This window comes from Artemia sp. Qi Xiang Cuo, chromosome 20, assembly GCF_049724085.1.
Source record: "Artemia sp. Qi Xiang Cuo chromosome 20, ASM4972408v1, whole genome shotgun sequence".
Taxonomy (NCBI): domain Eukaryota; kingdom Metazoa; phylum Arthropoda; class Branchiopoda; order Anostraca; family Artemiidae; genus Artemia; species Artemia sp. Qi Xiang Cuo.
Genome location: NC_142813.1, coordinates 15,971,249 through 15,984,591, shown reverse-complemented (window position 1 = coordinate 15,984,591; position 13,343 = coordinate 15,971,249). Strand labels below are relative to the sequence as shown.

The 13,343-nt window shown below is 36.2% G+C and overlaps 1 protein-coding gene across 2 annotated transcripts in view; it reads right to left on the bottom strand.

Annotated features, from left to right (window-relative positions):
* The window catches only part of lft (Limb expression 1 family member lowfat), a 160,713-nt gene that overhangs the window by 89,781 nt on the left and 57,589 nt on the right, over positions 1–13,343 (bottom strand). Inside the window, exon 1 of one of the 2 annotated variants that reach the window (XM_089106371.1) lies at positions 6,247–6,427. The exons of the other annotated variant lie outside the window; for it this stretch is intronic. Coding sequence (XP_088962497.1) covers positions 6,247–6,325 — 79 coding nt within the window. The 5' untranslated portion in view covers positions 6,326–6,427. Of the gene's footprint in view, positions 1–6,246; positions 6,428–13,343 lie in introns of those variants that run through there. 2 annotated transcript variants of the gene reach the window in all.

Genomic DNA, 13,343 nt, shown 5'->3' with positions numbered 1-13,343 from the left:
GCGTATCGTCTTTTCACGTGTAACAAATAAGAAAACCAAGCAAAATTCCTCAACTGAAAGTGAACAGTGAGATTAAACATTAGAATCAACAGAAATTATTCCGTAAATCAGCAGCGCTAGCCCCTCCTTAGACCCATGATCTCTACGCTAAGTTTTGTAGTGCTTTAAAACTACTCTTATTCCAGTTCAACGGCCCTTGTGTTTAAACGGTCATTTCAAAGAATTGGGACAAAAAGTCGAACTTTAGCGTATGGAGTGGGGTGTTGCGGAGGGGGCAGTCCCCAGATATAGACAATAATTTCTGTTTTTTTCTGTTTTAATGCCACACTTTACTTTTATTTGAAAAAAATGTTGTTTTTATCTAGTTTTGTTCATTTTTTGTAGTCTATCCAGGGTTACCCTAAATTCAAGGGCTACCACCCCTCAAACCCGACTCTTCAAATCAAATTTTAATTTTTGCACATCAATGCTTTAGAGTATTTACCATATTTGATTTTTGGAACAAAGCTTTATCAAAACATAGCTTTATTTATGTAACAGTTTATTCAATTTAATTGAATTGAGTGAAATTACTAACTAAATTTAATGTTGGAAATCTAACTCAGCTTAGTTGCTGTTACTTATTTTTATTCGCCGGGAGCATGTCTTGCTTCTAAAAAAAGTTGCGCGAGAAATGTCTCAACCGCAAAAAAAAAAACGGAATAAAATCTTCATAATAGAAAATTTAATGAAGTTAGTCTGATAAGAAAGAGGTAATAACAAGATTGATTTGTCACTTTTTTTTAGTAAAGGATTGAAACTTGGTGGCATGAATATATATTCATGCCACCAAGCGGAATAAAATGGTTGTTTATCACATTTTACTTATTTCACATCGTTAGGAACATAATTTTTAGAAAGAATATTATTTCCACTCATGAAACCAAAAGCCAAATCAAAGAGCATTTACTCTACAAAAAAAACATAGTTTTTTATTTTGAAACAAACGGTTATATGACACTACTGGATTAGGCTTCTTCGTTTTTGTCTATGACGTTTCGCTAGATGGTACTTTCCATACACGCCTCTTTACATTCCACGCCAAGCATAAGCAATCTTTCGTGGAGTACCTTCGCCACACGTGGCACGCGTCACCTGATGTGCCCGCTCTTTGGAAGTGGGAAACCCCTCTGTTAAAACGGCATTTCTACTATTATAAAACCAACAGGATAGGGAAAACACAAAAATCCATATGTTCCTGCAACTTGCTTCAATATATCATCCTCTCTTTCTTGGCTTACTAGTTATTTCAAGGCAAAATAATCTAATTTCAATTTCCACAAATGCAAATTTTATATTTACTGTTCCTTGATGTGATCATTAGTCTTTGTTCTTGATCTGCTTAAAACCGGTTTCTCTGTGTGTCCACTCGGAGATAATCACCTTAGTCTGAGTAAGATAAACAGTACTTGTTAAGAATCCAGTAAACACGCGAGAAAAGACCGCATCGAAATCTCAAAGATGCTTAATGAAAAACAGGTTTTCGCTGCATATTAAGGTGATGCTCACTCAATGACAAGTTTAAACTTTGGTTTTTTGGGATTGAGGGGGCGAAAAGAGGTACCTAGGTTAGGTTACGTATTTAATATATGCTATGTTTTACCCCCACCTCCCCTAATGTGCAAATATACAGCCCAAATTTGTTTATGAACTATTATATTTTCATCGTATTTTGTTTTATTTCATTAGGCTAGCACTAACAAAACTTCACTTATCGTGTGTTTACTGGATTCTAGACAAGTACCAGATAAACTAATATGCAGGTATATTTTAATTAAATATTTAATATATAGAGTTATTAGGTTAGGTATTTAGGTACTTTCCCATTATATGGGCCTCTAGGGCTAACCGCTGTAGAGAACAGCAATGATAAAACCCGTTTTTGACGTGTTTAACCGCTGTAGACTAGGCAATGATAGCGTGGTTTGCATTGCGTATACGATATTAAACTGTGGTTTTTGGGGTTTAGGGGGGGAGGGACCAAGGTTAGGTTACGTATTTAATATATGCTATGCTTTATCCCCCCCTAATGTGCAAATATATAGCCCAAATTTGTTTCTAAACTATTATATTTTCATCCTATTTTATTTCATTAGCATTAACCAAACTTGACTTTTTAGAGGCCCATACAATGAGAAAGTGCCGGTATTTAATATAATGCGTTCTGGGTGGCCTGCTTCCCATAATTCTCTGTTATGTTTTTCATAATTGCTGCTAAAGTATTACATTTTCATCATATTTTGGTATATTTCATTATGATTAACCTGACTTCACTTCTTCAGTGTCTTTTTTTGACTTAAAGCTCTTGCTCGGCAGCGTAGAGGGAACCAGTCGTCAGCGCCGTCAGTCTTCTCCAGAGTGGTCGGTTCAGGGCGAGGGTTGTCACTTCAGCCGGGTTGATGTCAGTGTGGTCGGTATAAAACGTAAGTACCGACAGATTAAAGGACATTAAATTCAACCTGACCTTCTTTCGACCGATTTCTCCCACTTAAGGGACGTGAGTTAAAAAACACAAAGGTCTGTCAGTTGTCTTCAAATTCTAGATGAGGGGCTTTGGTCTATCTTAGAAAGTAGTTGAGTTAGGTGACTGAAACTCGCAAGAGAAATTGACCAACTGCACAGCTGAGGTACAATGAAAGTGTCTTTAGTCTCATACCTTTACTCAATCCTGATTTCCAAGGCGTTAAAATTTGGGTACTCCTGTACTAAACGGACTCTTTTATTTAGTGCTAGTTTGGTTAATGCTAATGAAATAAAATAGGATGAATATATAATAGTTTAGAAACAAATTTGGGCAATATATTTGCACATTAGGAGGAGGGGTGGGGGTAAAGCATAGCATATATTATTACGTAACCTAACCTAGGTAACTTCCCTCCCCCTAAACATCAAAAACAACAGTTTAAATATCGGGTATTTTCCCATTATATGGGCACTTCGATTATAGACAGTCGAATGAATGCAGTGATGGAGACTCGTAAAGCGGGTAATTGTCATCTAAATTGATCGAAGAGCGTGGTTTCTCACTGAATTTAATATATTTAAACTGTTGTTTTTTGGGGCTTAGGGGGAGAAAAAGGTACCTAGGTTAGGTTAGGTTACGTATTTAATATATGCAATTCTTTACCCAAACCCCCCCCCCCCCTTAATGTGCAAATATATAGCCCAAACTTGTTTACAAACTATAGCGGCGTCTTGAATTATCCCGTCAAAAACGGGTTTTTCGTGACTGGTTTCCATTGCAGTATATAAAAGAGTCCGTTTAGTACAGGAGTACCAAAATTTGTAAATCTATTGCTTAAATTTCTGGGAAAAGCCGTGATATAGCTTAAAATCATGCTGAAATAATAGGAATTGCATTTTCTAGAACCATAGCCAATGAAAGCGATTGAAAACCCAAAATTACGAGTAAAATGTTTTTTTGTCAAAATTCAGATAGGTGTCACCAATCCAGTATTCTAAGCCCTAGAAATAAAGAAAGGGTGGAGATAGTAGCTTGACCAAATTTTTGCAGGGCATGTTTTAAACCTTGGATTCATTCCTGAAATTCTCATTCACCTAGTTCAACTGTTCTCCATTGACTTATGAATAAAGTAAACATATCACTCGATGCCTTTTTTTATGCTTTTTCCAAATATAATAATCATTTTTTTCGGAAGTGAATTTTACCCCCAACCCTATTTATACCAATTCAGGGTATATATTTGCACAATAGGGGGTGGGGGTAAATTTTATTTCCGATGTAAATGAGAGGTAAGATTAAACTTTCCCCCTACCCCCCTAATGTGCAAATATTTACCCTGAATTGGTATATATAGGGGTGGGGGCTAAAATTCATTCCCAACAAAAATGATTATTATCAAACAGTTTGTAGTAACGAACTGTAAGTAAGGAGCGACCCGGCTCAATGGTAACCGAAACTCTAAAAAACGGGATTTTGATACCAATAGATACATCAAAAGAATCAAATTTTAATGCTGATTTCAAATATATAAGATTCATCAAGTTTAGTCCTACTTATCAAAAGTTACGCGCCTGAGAAAATTTGGCTGATTTTCGAAAAAAGGGGAAAAGACCCCCTAAAAGTTATAGAACCTTAATGAAAATCACACCATCATATTCAGCGCATCAGAGAACCCAACTGCGGAGGTTTCAAGCTCCTATCTACAAAAATGTGGAATTTTGCATTTTTGCCAGAAGAAAGATCACGGATGCGTGTTTATTTGTTTGTTTGTTTGTTTTTTTTTCCCAGGGGTGATCGTATCGACCCAGTGGTCCTAGAATATCCTGGGAGGGTTAATTCATACGGAAACTAGAAATTAAAGTGCCCTTTTCAAGTGACAAAAAAAATTGGAGAGCAGCTAGGCCCCCTCTCGCGCTCATTTTTTCTCAAAGTCACCCAATAAAAATTTTGATATAGCCACTCTGGTCAGCAAGGTCGAAAATATGATAACTATGTCTTTTAGGATGTCTTAATCCCCCAAAGTCCCCGGGGGGAAGGCTGAAAGTTATGAACTTTACGTTATCAGAGGGGATTTTTTCTGGTAGTGGGGGGGCGTGGGTCGGGGGTTATTTGGGAGGATCATACCATGAAGGAAGTGTTCATGGGAGAAGGGACATTGCTATGAAGGGGGCGCCGGATTTCCCAGCATTATTTAAAAAAAGATCAGAAATTATATATAAAAAAACAAGTTTTTTAACTGAAAGTAAGGAGCAGCATCAAAACTTAAAACGACAGAAAATATTACGTATATGATTGGGTTCATCCCCTAGTCAATACCTCACTCTTTAAGCCAAAGATTATTTAGTACTGTCATAAGAGCTATTTATTCTAATTAACGGCATTTGTGATTAAGGGGTCATTTTTAAAGAATTGGAACAAAATTAGAACTTTAGCTTAGAGAGCAAGGTATTGACTAGGGGGCGAACCCTCTAATATACGTATTAAAAATATAAGAAAATAGAGGTTCGTTATGTAAGTTAATTCGTAAGTTACGTATATTTATTACTAATAAAAACGTTCGTAAATAAAATTAAAAAGGTTTCGAGAAAGCCATTAAACCAAATAAAAGTAAAATTAATATTCATTTTTTTTTAATTATTCATGTACGGTGAGCCAAAATCAGAACCTGCATTAATTCAAAAACGTTCAAAAATTAAATAATAAGAAAACAAGTTTTTTTTAACTGAAAGTAAGGAACGACGTTAAAACTCAAAACGAACAGAAATTATTCCGTATATGAAAGGGGCTGTCCCCTCCTCAACGCCTCGCTCTTTACGTTAAAGTTTTACTTTCTCACAACTCTATTTTTTATAAACAATGAAAAACTTTAGGGTAAAGAGCGAGGCGTTGAGGAGGGGACAGCCCCTTTCATATACGGACTAATTTCTGTTCGTTTTAAGTTTTAACGTCGTTCCTTACTTTCAGTTAAAAAAACTAGTTTTTTTATTTAATATTCGTAAAGAGCATAAAAAAGGCATCGAGTGGTATATTCACTTTATTCGTAAGTCAATAATATGATTTGGTAAAAATTTACCCAACACTATTTCCAAATATAACGTTCACTACCAAAATAATTTCGTCCCGTCCCCCTAACGGGAGATTATAATGTCGGATATAGCCCTAAACAATATTTGTATACATCGTTTTTCATTGCTAGAACTATTGTAGCCTATCTGTTCGCTAACAGGTGCTTAACCTGGTCAATAGCATCACACTATTGCAAAAGAATGGGAATAGTTGGATAAATATAATATTTAAAAATTATTTAAACACGGAAACCAATGGAAAAAACATGAAAGTCAGATTAATAGAAATTTTCTCCGTATTATAAAGTAAAAGTTTTATTATCATAATGTTTGCTATTAGTTTTGCATATTGCCTAGCCTAGGGCTACATAAAACCCTATAAGCTGGGGGAACGGGGCACGTTGTCATGATAGTGACCATTGTAATTGGAAAAAGTGTCGATTTGGGAATCGAGTGGTATGGTACTAGCCTATTCTTCTGTTACAATAATGTTTACTTTAGAAGAGCGTGTAAACTAAAAAAGTTACTAGGTCTACAATTTCAGTTATACTAAGGTCTTACACCCCCCCCCTACACAAAGAATATTTGATAGTATCCTTCAATGTACCCTATTTACACTATCATCAGAAACGGTAGAATAATCAGTTAAATAATAATAAATATTTATATAGCACATACCTTTCGTTCTTGGCCTAACTCCAATTTCTTCATAGATTCTGCTAGGATTCCACGGCAAATCATAATCAGGGAATAGCATAATCTTAACAAAAAAAAAATAAGATCGTTCTCAGCTTTCTGTAACCACAATACACTCAGACTGAGACTATTAACTAGTCCAAAAATATTCAGTCGGGCGAGGCGAAACTTCAACTACCAGTTAAATGGTAGTACCGACTCACATAACAGGTATCAAAGGTGGAAACAGACTTATCTACCATAGTAGGTACTATTATTCTGCTAAATTTAACATGACCAAGCTAGTGTGTTAGTTCTAAGGCTATACTATTGTGATAGCTATAATTGAGATGATTGTGTACACACGGACGGGGGGGGATTCTTTCACATACCGTAAGATGTATTAAAGGTGGATAAAGAAATATCTATTTTTATCTTAGCGTCCTACTAACAAGCTCCTATTCTTCTATTGAATTTAACATGACCAAGAATGTATGACAATTGTCAATTAAAAAGAAGCATGTGCTGTGCCCCCCCTCCTCCTAGATTTTGAAAAACGTATTTTATGGGGTATTTAAATCGAAAAATCCCATTTTTGGCATTTTGATTGAAATACTGATAAAGCAACAAATTTGGCCTGCCCCCTAGATCTTGAAAAATATATTAGCCCCCCTCCCTCCTAAGTCTTCGTGAATTGACGTCACTGCATACAAGTGTGTTAGCTTCAAATTAAGACTGTCTACCAGCAAGGCCGTACCCAGGATTTTTTTTTCGTAGGGGGTTTTACTCAAACTTTTTTTTCGGGGGGGGGGTATACAAAAAAAACTCAAAAACGCATACACAATTTGTTTATATGTATTTTAGTTACGTTTTTACGAGTAAAAAATATTTCGGGAGGGGTTCAAACTCCCCTAACCCCCCTCTCTGGGTACGGCCTTGTCTATCAGTGTAGCCTACAAAGGGTGGGGTGCAAATGTAGACATAAGTATTGAAGTAAGATGTATCCAGTAGTTGATCTATTGGAATCTTTAAAATTGGGACATATTCGCAAGAACCTCCGCAGGGAAGTGGAGAAAAGGGCTTCAGCTCCATACATCAGAAGACCAAAAGGTTCGCGTGCAACTGAACCCTTGTTTCACTGAGCCCCGTGTACCTCAATCCATTTAACTGACCCCACGCTCATCTCAACCCCCGTGCAACTGAGCCCCCATGCAACTCAACCCGATACTTGTTAAGAAGCCGGTAAGTACGCGAGAAGTGAAGTTTCGTTAGTGCTAATGAAATAAAACAAAATAGGATAAAATATAATAGTTTGTTAACAAAATTGGGCTATGTATTTGCAAATTAGGGATGGGGGTGTTGGTAGAGCATAGCATATATTAAATACGTAACCTAATTTAACCCAACCTAGATACCTTTTATTCCCCCTAAACCCAAAAAAACTAAAATTTAAATATAGTTCCCGGAGTGAAAAACCCCTTTGTTTATACAGCATCTAGGCATTACCCCGTAAAATGCCTATCTGCTCTCGCAATACAATTGTCGCATAACTTACCGGCTTTTTAACAAGTACCCTGGACCCTCTTTCAACTCAACCCCGTGCAATTTACCAGGGGCGTCGTTTGGGGATGGCAAGGGGGGCAGTTGCCCCCCAATAATGTGAAGAAAACAAATATTATACACCCCTTGCCCTTTGACTATCCGGATATGGACCCCTCTTGCCCCCCCCTCCAAATAAAAATGCTGGAGATTCACCCCTGCAATTTACCCCTCATGTAAGCCAGCCGTCATTCAACTTAACGCCCATGCGATTCAACCCTCATTAACTCAACCCCTTGCAATTTAACCCCGTTTAGCCCAGCCCTATTTGAATCAATACCCATTTAATTCAACCCTATTCAACTCAACTCTCCTGAAATCAACAATATACCTAGAAAATGTAATTCAGCACGCTTTTCGGAAGTGATGAAAGTTAACTCGAATGAAATGTTCTTTATTCATATGCTAATTCTTATGTAAATGTTTTTTTTCTGCTGATTTAACGCACAACTATTCCTCAACCCCCCCCCCCATAAAAAAAACTATAGTTTATTCTTCTGTCTTATATACTTGAAATTGGCGTACTTTTTATCCCCAGGGCCCAAATACGTTTCAATTTCATTATTGAAGCAATGGGGTTGGATGGGGGTTGAGTCATATAGGGCAGGGTTAAAAGGAGTTTAAGTTGCATTAAAGGTTGACTTAAATGATGATTGAATTGTACGGGGGCTGTGTTGAATGGGGGTTAGGTTAAACAGGGGTCGAGTTAAACGGGGGCTGAGTTAAGTGGGTCTGAGTTGTATGGGGCTTGAGTTAAATGGAGATTGAGATCGGGGTTGGTTTAACCGAAGGTTGAGCTGTACGGGGGTTAAGTTAAATAAGTTGAGTCAAATGAGGACTGAATTGCACGGGGATTGAGTTGAATGAGGGTTGAGTTGCAGGGGGTTTTAGTAATACGCAGACCTTGGTTTCCATGTAACTTACATGGAAACGCCTTCGTTTACCTGGACCCCATACAACTCAGCCAATTTAACTGAACCATCTTGCAACTAAACCCCCACTCAACTCAACTCCCATGCAACTCAACCCTCATTCAACTCAACGCCCGTATTATTCAACCCTTAACTCGACTCTATTTGACTAATGCATCATGCATCTCCCATTTAAATAAGACCCCCATTTAAATAAGTCCCATTGCAATTCAGCCCGCAGGTTAGGCTACGTTGAGTTACCTAAACGCCGGTTGGGTTGCAAGAGCGTAGAGTTAAATGGGTTTAATTTAAATGGGGAAGTTGAGCTGAATGGGGTTGGGTTGAATGAGGTTTGAGTTGCATGTGGGGTTGAGTGAAACGGGGTTGACTTCCATGGGAGTTGAGTTGCACGGGGGGTTGAATTAAATGCGGTAGAGTTGCAAGGACGTTGAGTTCTACAGGGTTGAATCGCCGAGGGGTTGAGTTAAACAGGGATTCAGCTGAACGAGGGCTCAGTTAAATGGGTTCATTTGCATTGAGTTCAGTGTTACATGCACACCGATGTATTTAGACATTGCCTTTTGAAATGTTTTTCACCTAAAAATGTTGTTGTTTAAAATCAGAGCAACTAATGGACCTAATATTCCCGAAGTATTGTAGTAAAAGTGAATATAACTTTTTTTTCTCATTGCTCTTGTACTGGACCCAGGGTTGCCAGATTGCGCTAGTTTCCGCTAATTGAACTTGATTTTACCTAATAAATGTCAAAAATCTGCCCGGCGGAATGAGCCAAATGCAGGTTTTCAAAAGGGTAGATAAGCAATTTTATAGGCAGCACCACTCTGTAATAGCTAGAATTATCATTGACACTTTTAAAGGAGCTAATTCAATCCCAAAATAAAAGTTCAGTCGCCCATTTCAAGAGTAAAAAGAGATTGGGGGGCAAGTATAACTTCTTCCATGCCTAGTCATATTCTAAACAGATGGAGTACACAGTTTGAAGTACTCGTTTTCCTCAGGATAGTAAAACATCCCAGCAACTTAGTCCTCAGGAATATTAGGCATGTCAACCCTCCCCCCCCCCACAATTATGTAATACGCCCAATATGCTTTAAAACTAAATTTTGCTTTGAAATAAATCAAAAAGCATTGCGTTTATGGTTACCAATAGGACACCTCCGCAATATATCGAGAACGACTGGGGGTATTAATTTGAAACTTTTGGGGATACTACTATTACTACTTCTGCTCTTACAATTTAAATTAAATAAAAAAAAACAAGTTTTTTAAGCGGAAAGTAAGAAGCGACATTAAGACTTAAAACGAACAGAAATTATTCTGTATATAAAAGGGCTTCTCAACGTCTCACTCTATACGCTAAATTTTCTTTTTTTTTAAAAAAATAGAGTTGTGAGAAAGAGTCAAACTTTAGCGTAAACAGCGAGGCATTGAGCTAAGGACGACTCCGTTCGTATACAGCATAATGTCTGGTTAGTACATGTTTTAATGTCGCTCCTTACTTTCAGTTAAAAAAACTTGTTTTTTATTTAATTTCTGATCGTTTTTTAGTTAATGCAGCTTTTATTTTGGCTAACCGTCATTGAATAAGTAAACAAAATTGGCATAAAAATTTTACTTTTCTTTTGCTAAATGGATGTCTTTACAAATTAACTAACTTCTATATTCGTATATTTTTCTTCTGGCAAAAAATACAAAATGGCAGATTTTTGCAGATATGAGCTTCAAACCTAGGTAATAGGGTTTTCTGATACGCTGAATCTGACGGTGTGATTTTCATTAAAAATCTTTCACTTGCAGGGGATGTTTCCCCCTCTTTAAAAAATCGGGTAAATTCTCTCAGGCTCATAGCCTTTGATGAGTAATACTAAACTTAATAAAATTATATATTTAGAACCAGCATTATAAACACATTCTTTTGATACATTTATTGAGATCAAAATTCTGTTTTTAAAAGTTTCGATTACTATTAATCCGTATCGCTTGTTTTTTTCTTGTTTTTTTTTTAATTACGTATATGTTATTACGTATATGAGGGGGTTCTCCCCTTAGTAAATACCACGCTCTTTACGTTAAAAGTTAAAAAAAATTTGATTCACAAACCCCTGAATCACAAAGGCCGTTTAATTAGAATAGATAGCTCTTTTGAAAGCACTAAAAAAAACTGTAGCGTAAAGAGCGAGGTATTGACTTGGGGGAGAACACCCTCACATACGTTATAATTTCTGTTCGTTTTAAGTTTTAATGTTGCTACTTACTTTCAGTTGAAAAAATTTGTTTATTTTATTTAATTTCTGATCGTTTTTTAAATAATGCTTGGAAATCCGGCGCCCCCTGCATAGAAATGTCCCTTCTCCCAAAGAAACATCCTCCACGGAAATATTCTCCAGAGTAACCCCCTCCTCTAGCCCCCCTCCAGAAAAAAATCCTTCCTGAAAATGTCTGTATACTTCCCAATAACCAATAAATAATGCTGGCAAGTCCGGCGCCCCCTTCATGGCAATTTCCCTTCCCCCATGAAAAATTTCTTCATGGACAGATCCTTCAACATAACCCCCGACCCACGCTTTTCTCCCACTACCAGAAAAAAAAACCCTCCTGAAAACTTCTGTATACTTCCCAATAACCAATACTATATGTTAACATTGGGTAAAGTTCATAACTTTTAGCCCTCCCCCTGGGGACTTCGGGGGATTAAGTCATCCTAAAAGACATATTTACTATATTTTCGACCATGTTGAACAAAATGGCTATCTAAAAATTTTGATCGGGTGATTTTGGGAAAAAAATAAGCTTGGGAGGGGGCCTAATTGCCCTTCATTTTTTATGTCAATTAAAAAGGGCACTAGAACTTTTAATTTCCGTTCCAATGAGTCCTCCAACGATATTCTAGGACCACTGGGTCGATACGATCACCCCTGGAAAAAAAAAAAAAAAAAAACAAATAAACACGCATCCGTGATCTTTCTTCTGGCAAAAAATGCAAAATTCCACATTTTTGTAGATATGAGCTTAAAACCTCTACAGTAGGGTTCTCTGATACGCTGAATATGACTGTGTGATTTTTATTAAGGTTGTATAACTTTTAGGGGGTCTATCCCCCTTTTTTCGAAAATCAACCAAATTTTCTCAGGCGCGTAACTTTTGATGGGTAGGACTAGACTTGATAAAAGTTATAGATTTGAAATCAACATTGAAATCTGATTCTTTTGATGTATCTATTGGTATCAAAAACCCGTTTTCTAGAGTTTCGGTTACCATTGAGCCGGGTCGCTCCTTACTTACAGTTCGTTGCCACGAACTGTTTGATAAATAAAAAGTGTAAGTGTATCCATGTTGTCAAAGAGCATAGATACAATATTTTGAGAGTGATATTAAGTTTAATTTTCCAGGTCAACTTAAGAAACTATAAAATTAAATACAAAAATACTTTTTATGTCAGGATTAAAAATTGTTGAAAAAGTTTCTCCAGCATACAAATAGCAACCCATACAATAGAATTAGTTAAAAAAAAATTCCACAAAACAAATTTTGCAAAGAAAAGTAAATAGCTCTATTAAGCCAAGAATGAGCAAAAATACAGTCAAATAATCTTCCAACCGTAAAACTACCACAAATCACTATCAATAAATAATGTAAAACAATAAAAACAGATATTACAAAAAATAGCCGAGTCAAACTCAAAACGAGCAAAAATAACACGGGTAGGACTGATAAAACCCATGCCTTCTCATAAACCACAACACAATTTGCGCTTTACTAAAAACAAATACGTTTGAAATACTTTCACTTTTCCTACTTTCATCAATAAGAAGTTATCAAGACTTAGAGGAAGAAATATCAGTATATCTCAATTAAACCGACAATCCATGTTCATTTGTTTTTTTTTTTTTGTTTTTTTTTTTTTCATGAGACTAAGAAAATTGAAAACTAATTTTTGCTCGTTTTAAGTTTGACTCTGCTATTTATTGTATTTCTCTTCGTTTTGAGTTTCATTTATTGATTGATAGCGATTTGTAGTAGTTTACGGTTGGAAGATTATTTGACTTCATTTTTGCTCATTCTTGGCTTAAAAGAGCTCTTTACTGTTCTTTGAAAACTTGTTTTGTGGAAAAAAAATTTAAATTAATTTCTAGATAAGGGCTTGAGAGCTCCGTTCTATGGTTCTAGGATATGCTGAATATGATTATACAATTTTCACCGAGATTGCCCGATCCACATTTTTAGGATGCCTTTTCCTTTCTCAAATATTATGCAGATTTCCAACTTGCTAATAGCTTTTGCTGGATAACTTTAGCCTTAATAAATTTTAGATATTTGAAATCACCACCAAAGGAAGATTCTGATACAAGTATTGTTATCAAAATTCATTTTTAAGGGTTTCAATAACAATTGGCACGGCTCGCTATTTACTTGCAGTTCGTTGCCAGAAACTTTTTCAAAGGAACAAAAGTAATAAAACCCAACAATGAAAACCATCAAACCGGTGAACCATAAATTTTATTCCTTTTTTTAGCTGCATAGAGTAAAATATTCAATAAAAGCTGATTTACATCTCTTTTTTATTAAAAA